This window comes from Protobothrops mucrosquamatus, unplaced genomic scaffold (genome assembly GCF_001527695.2).
Source record: "Protobothrops mucrosquamatus isolate PMUCROS unplaced genomic scaffold, P.Mucros_1.0 scaffold1396, whole genome shotgun sequence".
Classification (NCBI taxonomy): Eukaryota; Metazoa; Chordata; class Lepidosauria; order Squamata; family Viperidae; genus Protobothrops; species Protobothrops mucrosquamatus.
In genome coordinates this window covers 1-15,450 of record NW_015387582.1, presented here as the reverse complement: position 1 = coordinate 15,450, position 15,450 = coordinate 1, and the positions used below count along the sequence as shown (strand labels likewise).

The window sequence follows — 15,450 nt, the reverse complement described above, 5'->3', positions numbered from 1 at the left end:
AATAATAATAATAATAATAATAATAATAATAATATTCAATCCACTGTCCAAATAAGCTCTCAGCACTGAAAAAGCAGGGCTGTTCCATGTAGCCATCACAGCACCCTCTAGTGCCAATTAGCTGCATGTGCCTCTCCCACAGACCAACACTAAGAGATTAAACGGAACAAACTCAGGTCAAATTCCCCTCAATTTCACTATATTCTCCTGTTTCATCTACTCTAGCCACTGCACATTTTCATCATTTATTAAAAAAACAATAAATAATTTAATAACAAAGTGAAGAGGTCACCTTCCAAATAGGAATCCAATAGTTCTCTTGAAATATCACAATTGGAACCATCAGAGAGAGAGAAAAAAAGAGTCTGTAACTATGGCACTAGCTGCCTTGGAAACCACGCAAAGCCTGAGTACTTTTATGTTTTGTTTTTAAAGGGCTCATATGTAGAAAAGGATTGGGGACTTCCTTAACTTCATAAGGTTTAGCATCTCACTTGAAGCTTGAAGAAAATAAAAGCTGTGGACTGAGGCTGGGAGCATGGGTTGAACTACTCCATGGGTGGGGATCCTAATTCGGCCCACAAACTCACAGCACCAACATTCAGCAGCAAATTGTGGAATGATGATGATCTGATTTTTCATACCAAAAAAGTGAATCAAGATGCCCTACGCTTTTAAATAAGCTAAGTACATCTAAAATTCAAGCAATAAACAGAAAAGAAACATTAACAAAAGTAGAAACTTGAAAAATACGAGGATTAAATCATCAAAAACTCTGCTCTGCATATCATTGCCAGTTCTCTACTACACAAATGGACCCCAAAAAAAGGCTTCTATTTTGCAAAACTTTTAGAAATGGCTATCACCTGCTAATCAGAAAATACGATGAAGAATAACCAAAAGTAGTACAACAGTGCTATTAAAACCAGAAAAAAAAACCATAAATGAGTGGGGTTTTTTTTTCTGGTTTTAATAGCACTGTTGTACTACTTTTGGTTATTCTTCATCGTATTTTCTGATTAGCAGGTGATAGCCATTTCTAAAAGTTTTGCATAAATGAGTGTGTCCTGTTAAAGAATATATTTTAAGTTTCTGTTTTTCTTTCTGTAACATAAGGTAATACTAATAGCACTGTTGAAGCCAGGGAAGTTGAAGCATGTCCATTTTTGTTTTTAAAATGTACATTTAATAAAAATTGTAAAAAAAAACCATAAATGAGTGACATTTGTAGAAACTAAAAGTATTTTCATACAATGTTGATATAGAACTAGCATATACTATTAAATCTAACCATATTGACCATCTAGCATTCCATCTTCTACATTTTGGTACAGTGTGTTATTTTAATTAACTGATATTTATATAATAGATTCTTAATATTCTCTTACATAGGGGCTTTAGAGTATTAAATGCAGCTAAGAGAGAACAAAATAAAAAGAATAGGGATATTCTATCAATATCAATTACAAATGTTTAGCTGGTAAATGTTACCAGCATTAGAACTTGTCTTTTCTTCAAAATTAAATAAAATTAATGTATTAAAAACAGCACACATGGCATAATGATTAAGGGAAACAGAGAGGAAATTTTTGATGATGTAAACTGTTATTGGACTATGTATTACCCAACCACCATGTTGCTTCCTTAAATACCCAAAGGTTTGTAAAAATGGAAAATTAATAAAACTTGTTTTAAAAAAAAAAACAGCACACATCAAAGTGCTCATTTTATAGCAATAGTTTTGGTCTTAAGGTAAATTACTTATTTAAAAAATCTCCCATCATGTTCTTACATCTGACGTCTGGCAGGACTGATGAAGGTTTTTTAAAAAATGGAAGTATTACTTACAGAGCTCCACCTGCTTTTTCTTACCTGGCGGATGTTCTGGCCCACGTATTCAATGACCATTTCGTCGGCAGCGATTGGCTCCATTGCGAACAGGCCCCACTCATGAATTCGACTCCGTCCAAACCGGAGTTTCTTTTTCCGGAACTGCAGGGAAGACAAAGAAGAGGGAAAGCCCAGGAGTGGAGTGTTAAATTCTTTATTCTGCTGCTTGAGAGAAACTGCTATGTACACAAAAAACAGCAGGTAAACTGCTTTTTATTATGGTTTTATCATTTTTTTAAAAAAACATAGGTTGATCAGTCCTCAAAATTCTGAAGAGAAGTTGCACAAAAAAGGGCATCGGTGTCCTAGAGGACAATCACCTAAATATGAGCCAGCAGTGTGCTGCAGCTGCCAAAAAAGCCAACACAGTGCTGGGATGCATTAACAGAGGGATAGAATCAAGATCACGTGAAGTGTTAATACCACTTTACAAGGCCTTGGTAAGGCCACACTTGGAATACTGCATCCAGTTTTGGTCACCATGATGTAAAAAAGATGTTGAGACTCTAGAAAGAATACAGAGAAGAGCAACAAAGAAGATCAGGGGACTGGAGGCTAAAGCATACAAGGAACGGTTGCTGGAATTGGGTATGTCTAGTTTAACGAAGAGAAGGACGAGGGGGGACATGATAGCAGTGTGCCAATATCTCAGGGGCTGCCCCAAAGAAGAGGGAGTCAAGCTATTCTCCAAGGCGCCTGAAGGCAGGACAAGAAGCAACGGGTGGAAACTAATCAAGGAGAGAAGCAACCTAGAACTAAGGAGAAACTTCCTGATAGTTAAAACAATTAACCAGTGGAACAACCTGCCTCCAGAAGCGGTGAATGCTCCAACACTGGAAATTTTTTAAGAAGAGACTGGACAGCCATTTGTCCGAAATGGTATAGGGTTTCCTGCCTGAGCAGGGGGTTGGACTAGATGACCTCCAAGGTCCCTTCCAACTTTATTATTATCATCATCATCATCATCATCAATTTTGGCCCATTATAAAATAAAGTATATAAAATAAAAAAAAGGGGAAGGGAGTTATTTACAGTATTATCACTGTAAAATAAAATTTAAAAAATGCTTTAATACATCCCAGATCTCGATGGAAAGCGTCATCGTATCATTAAACCAAAGTTACTGTCAGTTTTTTTCCCCATCCACAACGCTCCCACCCTAGCTGATACCTTCTGTTCCACTTTTTTTTTTCAATTTGCTTAATAAAATCGCTCTGGTACCTTCAGCTGGTTAAGTTTCAGAAGGTCACTATCGAGGATGGCAGAGGTGCCGATGGCACTCAGCAGACGCCTTTGTTCAGACCGTCGTTCTGACAAGATGCGGTTGGTGCCCTGGGAAAGCACCACAAGCTTGTTAGATATAATGAATGCGAAGGAAGCAGTCAGGAAAAAAAAACCTCATTATTTGAATTATGGATGTATCCATCCTTGGCAAGATGACATTGCCTTAAGGTGAACAGTGTTTCTTAATATTAGCAACTTTAAGCGGTGTGAACTTTAACTCCCAGAATCCCCCAAAGCATGTATCTGGGGAATTTTGGGAGCTGAAGTCCACATCGCTTAAAGTTTGAGAAACACTGCTCTGTGGGAGCAAGACTGATACTAGAATTTCTCACATACCCTATTTATCACACAACAAGGTCCAAAATAAATATACAAGCTAACAATTAATTTGCAGTTAAAGCTTTTCGTATAATCTCCCATGCTGATAGTGCCTCAAGAGCTACATGTAATACTTTCTAAATTTTGCTATTTGAATATTCTTTTCCATAACTCAGTAAGGATTAACTCATATACACTGATAACCTATAAACCTATAAAATGATAACCCATAAGCCTATAAATAAATAAACCTAAATACCTAAAATCTGTAAACAAACCTAAATATCATAAATGAACCATAACCACTTCTAAGTCATAGTATGGCTAACATATGCATATACCATTGCATAAAATAATATTAACAAAGGTTGTTCGTTCTACAGTTACTAGGTTAAATAGTTTGCAGCAATGATACGACATAAAATGAGAGCATACTCAACGTTTCCACTTCACGTAAACTAAACTTTTGCATTCCCCTCCCCCATTCTTCTGCTTTCTGCTATTGGATTTCCAATTTTAAAAACAGTTCCAATCTTTATTAATAAAGGGAAACGACTAACAATTTTAAGCAATGTCTTGTGAAACCTAAGAATATTGAAGAATTGCTGGGAAACATTCCCAGGTTGCTGGTGGTCGATCTTCAGCATCTTAATCTTAACACCTCACTTGTCAGTATGATTACAAAAGGGGGCAGTAGCAAAATTTCACACAGATTTAGGAAAAATCCAGTTAAGCCACAAAGCTGCAAATGACTGTGAGCATTTTTCTCACACCAGGTGAGAACTGTTGTAGTGCAGAATTCTTCACTGTGGATGTCCTAGATCAGGGGTAGGCAACCTTGGCTCTTTTATGACTCGTGGACTTCAACTCCCAGCATAGCTGGCTCAGGAATTCTGGGAGTTGAAGTCCACGAGTCATAAAAGAGCCAAGGTTGCCTACCCCTGTCCTACACTTTATAATGTGTAATAGTCTTATCTATGCTCGCTGCGTTTCAACGGTGCCATCGGTTATTCTGGAGTCAGGGCTGCGCTGAACATGCTAAACAGGTGAGCACATCAAAAGAACAGGGGCCAAACCTGGGTATCAGCGCTGTCCAATTGCTGCACGGTGACTGGGCACATGTCAAGGTATTTGTCCTTCTCCTTCTTACTGATGTGGTAGTAGCCCTCGCTACGGGCACAACCGGTTTGATGTTCCCGCAGCTCAGACGATTTCCTCTTCCGTTTGGGATTTGCAATGTTTGTGAGTGGAGGCAGGTGAGTCAAGGAGAAGTACAATGATGTTAGCACCAATGACGTTACTTAGTTAGGTGGTGAAATGTCTACAGCAGTGGTTCTCAACCTTTTTAATGCCGCGACCCCCAACCGGTCGTAAGTCGAGGACTAAACTGGTCGTAAGTCGAGGACTAAACTGGTTGTAAGTCGAGGACTACCCAACCGGTCGTAAGTCGAGGGCTTTCCCTGCCCGGGAGCGCCACACATGCATGGTTCCGCCCCCTGCGCCGGCCGAGGCATAGCTGGCAAGCGGCAGAGACGGAGCAGGCCGACCACCAGCTGGCCCAGCTCAAGGGAGGTAAGGCACCCGCTGGAAAAGGGGGGAAAAAATGGCGGACAGCCTTGCTTGGCGACCCCCGTGAAATGGTCGATCGACCCCAAATGGGGTCGCGACCCATAGGTTGAGAACCGCTGGTCTACAGGCAAGCAACCAACAACCTCAGAGAGCGCCAAGAACTCCACGGTTCAATCCCGAGTTACATACAGTATATTCTCATCGACTGGAAGAAAAATACGAGCAGGAAGAACCGCCACAAAGACAGAGACACGCTTTCTACATTGGCCTACTCCAAAACTACAACTCTCCCTCTTCAAAAGCCTTGGGCCAATGAGAAGGGAGGAGAAAACAGCCATTTTTTCCCCTCCAGAATTTAAATCTTTATATGTAAATAATCCACACAAACAGAGAAGAACCTCCCCATTGTGCATCTTACTAGCCCAAACTGTTTTTAAATCTAATTAGGCAGCGTTAAAAGCTGAATATACAAAATTGAAGTCTTACGATCTTTGATTTTTTAAGACAGTTTTTAAAACACAGGCAAGTCCCCATTTAACAACCACAACTGGGACGGACTACTTGGTTAAGTGAAGCGGTCAAACTGACGCCGTGGCTGTGCTTACGATATTACTCCAGTTGATCCTTTTGTTTTACAAACCCGGGAAGGTCTTAAATGCAAGGGTTAGTCATAAAAGTTACTTTTTCATCACCGCCATAAGGGAGAACGGTCACCAATTCAGACAGTTGCTAAATAAGGACGACCTGTATCTTCTTCTGCAGTTTGTTTTTAACTAGCTGGCCCAAAACTTTTGAACCTAGCACGGTAGTTAAGAAGGAATCCCAGTTTCAATATTTGATATCAAACACAACCCGACGGCCAAATGCAACTGAACATCTGTGGAGATTCTCAATCATCCAGGTCATAGCTGTCTCAAAGGTGCTTTTTCAAAAGGCAACTAAACTGTTTTTGTTTTTGTTTTGGGGAAGAAAAAGTTTCGTTTCTCATTCAAAATGCTTCATCGGTTCTGGAAGGATGGCGGGGGCGATGTTAGGAGTATTTGAATTAAAGATTGTGATAGAGTTCATATAAAAGAATTTATAAAATTAAAGATTGTATGATTAAATGGGCTCAAAATATTTGAGAATCATATTGGAGATATGGGAAATAAATTGTATTATTATTATAGTTTTTTTTTTAAGTGATAGATAAAGTTTACTTTGTAATTATTTTTATTGGGGATTATGGAAGATTTGAATTTAGAAATGAATAGCAGCAAGATGATTGGCTGTTTTTATTTTGTTGAAATGGCAAAGATTAATTTTAGATATTTGGGTTTAGTGAAGATGGATAGATTATATGTTTAGAGTCTAAATGTATATGCTTATATTTGATTGTTTTTATTTGAGTTAAAGTATGTTTATGTTTGATTGCTTTATATTCGGGTAGTAATATTTAGATTTGGGACGATGTGTGTTTAACCCTGTAATCAGTTCTGGGAAGTCTGGGGGGAGAGGGAGGATAGAGAAATAAAATAATTAAGAGTATTAATGTAGAAATGAGTATTAAATTAGGAGTATTGATGTATGGAGAAATATGGAAGGCGCTCGGTTAACACCCCTAAACCATGTCCAAAAGGAGGGAGAGGAAGAGGAGAAGAGAGAGGAGGCAAGTAGGTAGGTAGTAGAAAAGGGGGCGGATGCGGGGAGGGGGTGCTGCCGAGCTGACGCTCGGCTAGCGCTCTAAACCGTGTCCGTAGGAAGAGGAGAGGGAAGGAGGGGGGATGTGTAGGGAAGTTGGAGGAGAAAAGAGTATGGACGCAGGGAGGGGGTGTTGCCGGGTTGCTTTGTAATACTAATGTATGTTTATGTTTGAATGTTAAAATTAATAATACTGAAGTTGTATCAATGTATGTTTATATTTGTATGGGGGAGGGGGTTTTATTTTGAAATTAATAAAAAAAATTTAAAAATGAAAAAAAAAATAAAAAAAAAATAAAAAAATAAAAATAAAAAAAGAAGAATGGATTCCTTCCATCACCCCCACCCTCCTGCCAAAACTGACGAAGCTTCTTGCATGAGAAATGGAACGTCTTCTTCCTCCTCAAAAAACAAAAACAAACCAAAAAAAAAAGGCCAGTAGCCTTTTGAAAAAGCACTTTTGAGAGGAGACTGAACAGCAGCTCTGGAAGAGGGGTAGTATCACTCCATTTCAAATATAGTCTCGTACACCGAAGGCTCTGCTGTTTGGGAAAATAAAACTCTTTATATGCTGCAGGCTCCAGGTTGGACAGAATTCCATTAAGTTGGCCCAATGAAACCTAATAATGGGAACCCGCAATTGCCTCTTTTCCTACTTCCTTTAAATAAAATAGGTAATAGGAATTGATGGGAAGTCCTAGATCAGTGATGGCGAACCTTTTAGAGACCAAGTGCCCAAACTGCAACCCCCAAACCCATTTATGCATCGTCGGGTGCCGGGTGGGCGTGGCCCATTGGCTGGGCGTGGCTGCGGTGGTAATGGCAGACTGGGTGGGACTAAAAAGGTCAATCAATCAATTCCAACTTTGCAAGATCTTTTTTTTTCCCCACGAGAAGTTGAAATTGATTGATTGATTGAACTTTTTTTTTTTGCACATGGCGGCAGAGACCTAAAGCCAAAAGGTTTTATAAAACCCAGCTGAAGGCCTAGGACGGCACACATGCCCACAGAGAGGGCTCTGAGTGCCGCCTCTGGCACCCGTGTCCTAGGTTCGCCACCACTGTCCTAGATGTATTTACACTACAGATTTAATCTTGGGTTAACAGCCATTCTTTCTACCTAGAGCATTGCAGGTCTTTGAAGCAAAAGAGGGAAGAACATGCAACGGAGGATTCCCAGAAGAACTCAACATTATAGAATACCCAGAAATCTCTGCTGAGGGTACGATAAGAGAGTGCTAAAGTGGGATAGAGAAGCTGTGGTGCCCCCGATTCCTGAACTACGATTCCCAGCCTGGCCTGTGCTTGAAGCACTTAAAACTGTAGCACACAGGCATGTGGAAAGGCCACAAAGTTGCCACCCTTTCAATACAGGTTCAGCAAGAGCCACAGCCCACCCACAAATCGTAACACCTATTTCAGGAAGGATATTGGTGTGTTGGACCCAGTGGGTGTCGTTCAGCCAGTCTGTGCTATTGTCCTCATGCAGCAGGCGCTCGTACATCAGCCTCAAGTATTTCATGTCTTCCACATCGAGCCCTGAATTCCAGATGTCGTACAAGATTGTCATCTGTTCGAATTCGCTGCGGGTCTCGAAGACCGGGGGTGGAAGCAGGGGGGGACGGGCAGGGGTGTGCTTGTGGGAGTGAGAGCGCAGAGAGCGCCGGCGAATCTCCCCTTCGTCGCTGCTGTCAAAGCTCTCGTCATCCTCTTCCTCTTCCTCCTCCTCCTCCTCGCTCCCAGAAGGGAACAGACTCTCTGGGCCTAAAAGCAACACTCCTGGATCCTTTATGGCCTCCTCCTTTAGGCCGTGGGGAGGTTTCTTCGCCGGTGGCTGCTGCTGGTCTGGGACAGGTGCCTTGGGCTTTTCGATAGGTTGGGGGGGTGGAGGCGCCAGTGCAACAAGGTCGCCCACTTCAGACTCAGTTCTGGCTTCACCGGCATCTGCCACGATCTCCTCGGGAGCCTCCAGGACCTCGCCAATGTGCTCATTATATACGCTCATCTGCAAGAGGTCAGCCGCACCCGGCAGTGTGGCCTCATCTTGTTTCCGGGGGACCGTCACCGGTGCTGCACGCACCGCCATGGCGTAGTTGTGCTCCATGAAGATGCTGCTGACCTCAAGGGAGAACGCGGGGGGCGGAAGCAGGCGCTTTGGCGCCTCGGGTTCATCCGAGGCCTCCTTCGAGCCTCCCCGGCCTGCAGCGGCGGGCATCTTGAGAGCCACATCGGCTAACACGGCCAGGTCAGGCTGATTGGCCAGCTCCAGGAGCGAGGAGGCCCCCATTTGCTCACGCGTGTGCAGTCTGTCGTCCTCCGGGGGCTGCGCTGCCCTCCAATATTCTGAGCTTCGGGAGCGAGAACGGTTTCGGGAGCGGCCAGTTGGCATATCCTCCGACCAACATTTCACGAGAGAAGCGTGGTCCGCCGGCAGGTTGCTGATCGTTCTTTGACTGGCTTTCGGCGGCTCCCGCCTGCGGCTGGCGGGAGCCGCCAGCTTTACCAGGGAAGCTGCGGGAGGCAAGGGACAAGTAGCCGGAACCGGGGCATCTGAGGTTAAGGACACTTGGGGTGGTAGTAGGGGTTCCACAGGAACGAATGGGGATTGTGCTTCCTCTGTGGGGACAGGAGGAGGAGGAGGAGGAGGAGGAGGGGGTGGGGGCGGTGGGGCGAGGAGACCCAAGGATGCCAATTCAAGTGGCTTCTCCAAGGCCCCTTCATCCTCACCAGGAGCTGAGAAGGAGACTGTTTTCCGGCGTTTCTTGGGTGGGGGCAGAAGTGGGATGGGCGAGGAAGGTCGTTTTTCTTGTCGCGTTCGCTCTTCTAGTGCCGCCCAGACACCTTTCTCCTCTATTGCTGGGACTAGCAAAGCATCATTCGGAAGAGCAGGCTTCTCCTGAACAACGTGGCCTGTGGGAGGGAGATAAATTTTACGTTAGTGATTTAAGGGCTAGGTAAAAAAGATGTAAAGATGTAAAAAAAAATAATTCTTATTTTTGTCAATGAAAACGAAGGGAGGTAAGGGACAAAAAGAAAAAAAAAGTCTTTATCTATGGCAGGGCTTTTCAACCAGTGGTACGGGTACCACCTGTGGTACATTGGCACCTGGCAGGTGGTACGCGACCCTCCTAGAAAAGTGGTAGCAGGCGAGGGGAATGAGCTGAACTGGTGGCAGCACCGCACAAGCCTGAGCGAGAGATGGCTGGAGCTGCAGGGCTGTCAGGGCTCAGCGGAAGCGCAGGATCAGCGCCAGGTTCCAGCTGGAGCTCAGCACTGATCCTGGTGCTTCTGCTGAGCCTTGAAGAAGCACCAATCAGCTGGAATGTTGCAGCATCTCCAGGGTCTTGTGATTTACATTCAGATGCTTGGCAATTGATTCATATTTATGACGGTCACAGTGTCCCAGGGTCATGTGAAGTGACCAAAACCTGCTGCAACCACCCAGCAGACGGGGGGAATAAAAACCAAACACCCCCCACCCCACCCTCGCTGCCAATCCTCAACAGAAATGCTCACAACGAAAACCTCGGACAGGAGGAAGAGCGCCGCCAGGTGGGCAGGCAGGTGTCTTGCTCGGCTGTGGCTTGGGAGGCACTTTTTTCAGTGCCATTGTAACTTCGAACGGTCACTGAGCGAACTGTTGTAAGTCGAGGACTACCTGTACTTTATCACTGTTTTCCTTTTTTTTTTTTTTTTTTTGATCATCACGTTTTTGACACCTTGCTAGGCGACTGGTGGTACTCGGATGTTGCCATATCCTAAAAGTGGCACAATGGGTGAAAAGGTTGGAAAGCCCTGATCTATGGATTCTTGATTTGGTGTATTTATTTAAATGGCGATTTTAATATTAGATTGCTAACATTTGGAGCTGAGCACTAAAGGAACAGGGCAGGAAGAGTCTTGATGCTTTTGAATGTGGTGTTTATCAGCCCTCCCGGGTAAAACAGACAGAAAACACGACTAGATGAGGTAAAGTTTCCAGTGTTTCTCAACCTTGACAATTTTAAGGCATGTGGACTTCAACTCCCAGAATTCCACAGCCAGCAATGCTGGCTGTGGAATTCTGGGAGTTGAAGTCCACATGCCTTAAAATTGTCAAGGTTGAGAAACACTGAGCTAAACCTACCTTACTGCAAGGGCATCATTAAGAGAATCTTGCCAGTCTGAACGTACAAAACTTCCTGATGCCGCTTTTAGCGGCTTGAGTTATTAGAGCCACTGGGGGCTCCTCCCTCTCTCCTCTGATTGTTTCCTAGGCAGCATCTCTTCCCCCCCCCTTTCCCCAAGGTCATTCCCACATTCCATTAGTGCTGCAGAATACCGCAGGCAGTCAAGAAAATTAACCAATGGATCCTCAGAAGAAAGAAACCCAGAGCTCACGCTCGAGGCCCAAAATGACCCGTTCCAAACTGTCTTACTTTGGGGCACATTACAATATGCGAAGATCTAACTCAGACATGTCAAACACAAGGCCCGGGGGCCGGATGCGGCCCGCGAAGTGGTTTCATGTGGCCCGCGAAGCCATCCTGGAAACAGTGAGAGAAACGGCCTCCGCTGCCTTGGCCCTGGCCCAGGCCGGCCGGGAGCCAATGTACAATTTTGTGGTGGCCATTATGCTGAAACGCATTCAGTCTTAGCTCCACAAGGCCGTCTAGAAACAGCGAGGAACCAGCCCCTGCCATGTCGGCCCCGCCCCCTGGGTGCATGCTGGGGAGGTGTCACCCTTTGTGAGGAATGAAGAAATGGACCATGCCTTGGCGCTTGCCCCGGTCCCACCCCCTTCTGCCAGAGACCTTCAGATCTGTCCCACTCCTGCCCAGGCCCACACAGGCACCCTTGACGCGGACAATGTAGAGCTGGCCACGCCCACCCAGTAGGCCACACCCACTCCATCCACGCCCACCCAGTAGGCCACACCCACCCTGACCACACCCACCCGGTCCCCTCAAGGGCAGCCGCAATGCTGATGCGGCCCTCAATGAAATTGAGTTTGACACCCCTGAACTAACTCTATGAAGAAGGTTCTGATGCTGGAAAAGGTGGAAGGAAACAGAAGAAGAGGAAAAGTAATGGCCAAGTTAACGGACTCAGTTATAGGGATGGTTGCACCACTGGAAGACCCGAAGGATGGTAGGGTGGAAGAGAGCTGCTGTGTTCAGACTTTACTTCTGTAGGAGTGTTAAAAAAAAAAAAGAAGAAGATGCCACACGATTTGGTGACAAGCTGAAGATGGAAAGACAGATGTCAAAGAAAACATTAAGGCTTTATCTCCAATCAATAAAGCAGACGGTGTCATTTTCAATGGGTGCCGAAAGGTCATAGAAATAGACCAGGGGTAACAAAGTTGAGATGGGTTAACCTTGGACGTTATCAGTTCCGAGGCAGTATCAGAAGAAAAACACTTGGAAATGTCTAGTACAGAAAGATAGAAGTGAAGGTTATCGGCAGAAAAGCGGCACCAAAAACCATAACAACAGATTTAAGTCATCTAGGGCAGGGCTTTTCAACCTTTTCACCCATTGTACCACTTTTAGGATATGGCAATATCTGAGTACCACCAGTCGCCTAGCAAGGTGTCAAAAACGTGATGTCCCCCCCCCCCAAAAAGGAAAAAAGTGATAAAGTATAGGTAGTCCTCGACTTACAACAGTTTGCTTAGTGACTGTTCGAAGTTATAATGGCACTGAAAAAAGTGCCCCCCAAGCCAGAGCCGAGCAAGACACCTGCCTGCCCACCTGGCGGCGCTCTTCCTCCTGTCCGAGGTTTTCATTGTGAGCATTTCTGTTGAGGATTGGCAGTGGGGGTGGGGTGGGGGGGTGTTTGGTTTTTATTCCCCCCCGTCTGCTGGGTGGTTGCAGCAGGTTTTGGTCACTTTACATGACCCTGGGACACTGTGACCCTCATAAATATGAATCCGTTGCCAAGCATCTGAATGTAAATCACAAGACCCTGGAGATGCTGAAACTTTCCAGCTGATTGGCGCTTCTTCTGGGCTCAGCAGAAGTGCCAGGATCAGCGCCGAGCTCCAGCTGGAGCCTGGCGCTGATCCTGGCGCTTCCACTGAGCCCTGACAGTCCCGAAGAAGCACCAATCAGCTGGAAAGTGGCACTGATCCTGGCGCTTCCGCTGAGCCCTGACAGCCCTGCAGCTCCAGCCATCTCTCGCTCAGGCTTGTGCGGTGCTGCCACTGGTTCAGCTCATTCCCCTCCCCCGCTACCACTTTTGTAGGAGGGTCGCGTACCACCTGCCAGGTGCCAATGTACCACAGGTGGTACCCGTACCACTGGTTGAAAAGCCCTGATCTAGGGACAGCACACATATGTACAAAGCCCCGGAGGTAAATTACTCCTAGCTTCAAAGCACAGGAATTGTGATAAGATGCAGCTGCTCTCCTCCCCAGTCCTCAACCTGCATTCCAGAAGGACCAATAGGCTTTTTCTATGGCAGTGATGGCGAACCTTTTAGAGACCGAGTGCCCAAACTGAAACCCCAAATCCACTTATGTATCATCGGGTGCCGGGTGGGCGTGGCTGCGGTGGTAACGGCAGACTGGGTGGCACTAAAAAGTTCAATCAATCAATTCCAACTTTGCAAGATCTTTTTTATTTCCCCCGCGAGAAGCTGAAATTGATGGATGGATTGAACCTTTTTTTTTTCCACACGGCGGCGGAGGACTAAAGCGAAAAGGTTTTATAAAACCCAGCTGAAGGCCTAGGACTGGGGTGACGGTGCGTGTGCCCACAGAGAGGGCTCTGCGTGCCACCTGTGGCACCCGTGCCGTAGGTTCGTCACCACAGTCCAATGGAAATCCAGAGCTCAACATCTCACCTTGAAGCAGAGCGACTTCCGGCTTCTTCTTGGCCATCTCAACATCTGTTCCTGGCCATATTCTCTCTTCCAGGCTTCCCAACGACTCAGACGGATGGATATCTGTAGCAGAATCATCTATTTCCTCCGTGCTCTCCACCTCCTCCTCATCAGACGACGACGATGACAAGGAAGAGGAAGAAGAGGAACTGGTTTCTGAATCAGAAGTGCTGTCACTGTCCTCGTCAGACTCCCCGTAAGGTGAATACTTGGAGGAGCCGTCGCTATCACGATCTGCGCCGAGGATAAAGAACAAATAAAACAATCCCAGGGTTTCCCACCTGTTGCACCATGACGGGTCCAGAATGTAGCTTTCTCGGGATTCCACTATTATTGTTGTTGTTTCAAATGAGAACAATATATTTCAATGTGAGAAAATTGAAGAAACAGGAAGGCCAGATTTTAGACCCTTCCATGATTCTTTGTCCTGTCTTCTGAACTGAAAAATACCTGGAAAATATTTTCTTTTTTATACGCTAATAGGAAAAGAGATAAGGCCCAAACTGAATACTTTACATCGAGTTTAAGTTTTGGATTTTAACCAGCTTAAGCAGTGAGCAGCACGTGGATATATTTATATGAGCAACATTGCTAAATGCTGATGGTCGGCTGACCTACGGGGCAGAGAAATGCTCTGAAAATGATATGAATGGGGGAGATAATCTTCGAGTGAGTGCACATTTGGAAAAAAATAATTCATTAAAAAACTGTCTTAAACACATTTCTAAGAATCTGAAATTATTTGTTTAAAGAATTTACCTGGCCCTCCACTGCAGCTCTCCAGACAGCATGCAATAACTCCCCCCCCCCAAAAAAAACCCCACCCAAAACCAAAACAAGATACAGTTTCAATTTAAACCCAACTTTAACAGCCACAGGTATTAACAAACGACGATGTAGATCATGGCACGTCACCATGTATGTCATCTAATGAGGTTCCATCAATTAATTATTAACTGAAAAAATACCTTCAGATTGTTCCCTCTTTCTGCTGCGTCCTCTGGCACCTTGTTCATCTTCCTCGCGCCGGTCTTCCTCCTCCTCCTAGTAAGACAGTGACATAAAGTTCCTCAAGGACAAGCCCATTACCCTACTCATCCCCCAAAATGCATCCATAGCAAAATCTGGCTAGAATTCCCAAATCACAGAGCAGTAGATTAATTTAAACCAGGGGTAGTCAACCTTGGCTCTTTTATGACTCGTGGACTTCAACTCCCAGAATTCCTGAGCCAGCTTAGCTGGCTCAGGAATTCTGGGAGTTGAAGTCCACGAGTCATAAAAGAGCCAAGGTTGACTACCCCTGGTTTAAACCATGCCAGCAACTGGTCCGCACAAACAAGCGAAGCCCCATCCGTGGGATGCAGGCAGCACACAAAACCACGCACCTTCCGGTCCACGGAAAAACCTCTCTCCACGGAACCGGTCCCTGGTGCCCAAATGTCTGGGGACCCCCTGATCTAAACGACATTTAAGTCTTGCAGAATTATTCTGAATTCTGCATGGAAACCTTTTTTTCGGGGGGGGGGAGGCTTTTTTGGAGAAGGGTGAAAAGAAAAGGAATTATTATTTCAAAGTGATTACAATTAATTAATATTAAGCACTGTTAAGTAGTGAAATGAATGAGATTTATTGATTAATTTGTTATTTACATGATTATATGGAAAGTTGTTTAAGAATAGAGTAATTATTAAGATTTAATATGTAAACCCGGACTGGTAGACTTGCTGAAGCGATGTTATTTTGTGGGATTAATCCCACTTTTGTGTTACCCCTTTTCCCCTGGTCTAACCTTTTTGTATGTTTCTCGTTGTCTTATCCTTTTTGACCCTATCCCTTTATTAC

General features: G+C 44.8%; 1 protein-coding gene across 1 annotated transcript in view; it reads right to left on the bottom strand.

Annotated features, from left to right (window-relative positions):
• LOC107292628 (histone-lysine N-methyltransferase SETD1A-like) overlaps positions 1-14,652 on the bottom strand; it is a gene marked incomplete at its 5' end in the record, with an annotated part of 17,416 nt that extends 2,764 nt beyond the window's left edge. Inside the window, 6 exons of the mRNA XM_029285186.1 lie at positions 1,873-1,992; positions 3,112-3,222; positions 4,569-4,738; positions 8,173-9,651; positions 13,570-13,842; positions 14,577-14,652. Coding sequence (XP_029141019.1) covers positions 1,873-1,992; positions 3,112-3,222; positions 4,569-4,738; positions 8,173-9,651; positions 13,570-13,842; positions 14,577-14,652 — 2,229 coding nt within the window. The remainder of the gene's footprint in view (positions 1-1,872; positions 1,993-3,111; positions 3,223-4,568; positions 4,739-8,172; positions 9,652-13,569; positions 13,843-14,576) is intronic.
• Between the last annotated feature and the right edge of the window lie 798 nt (positions 14,653-15,450).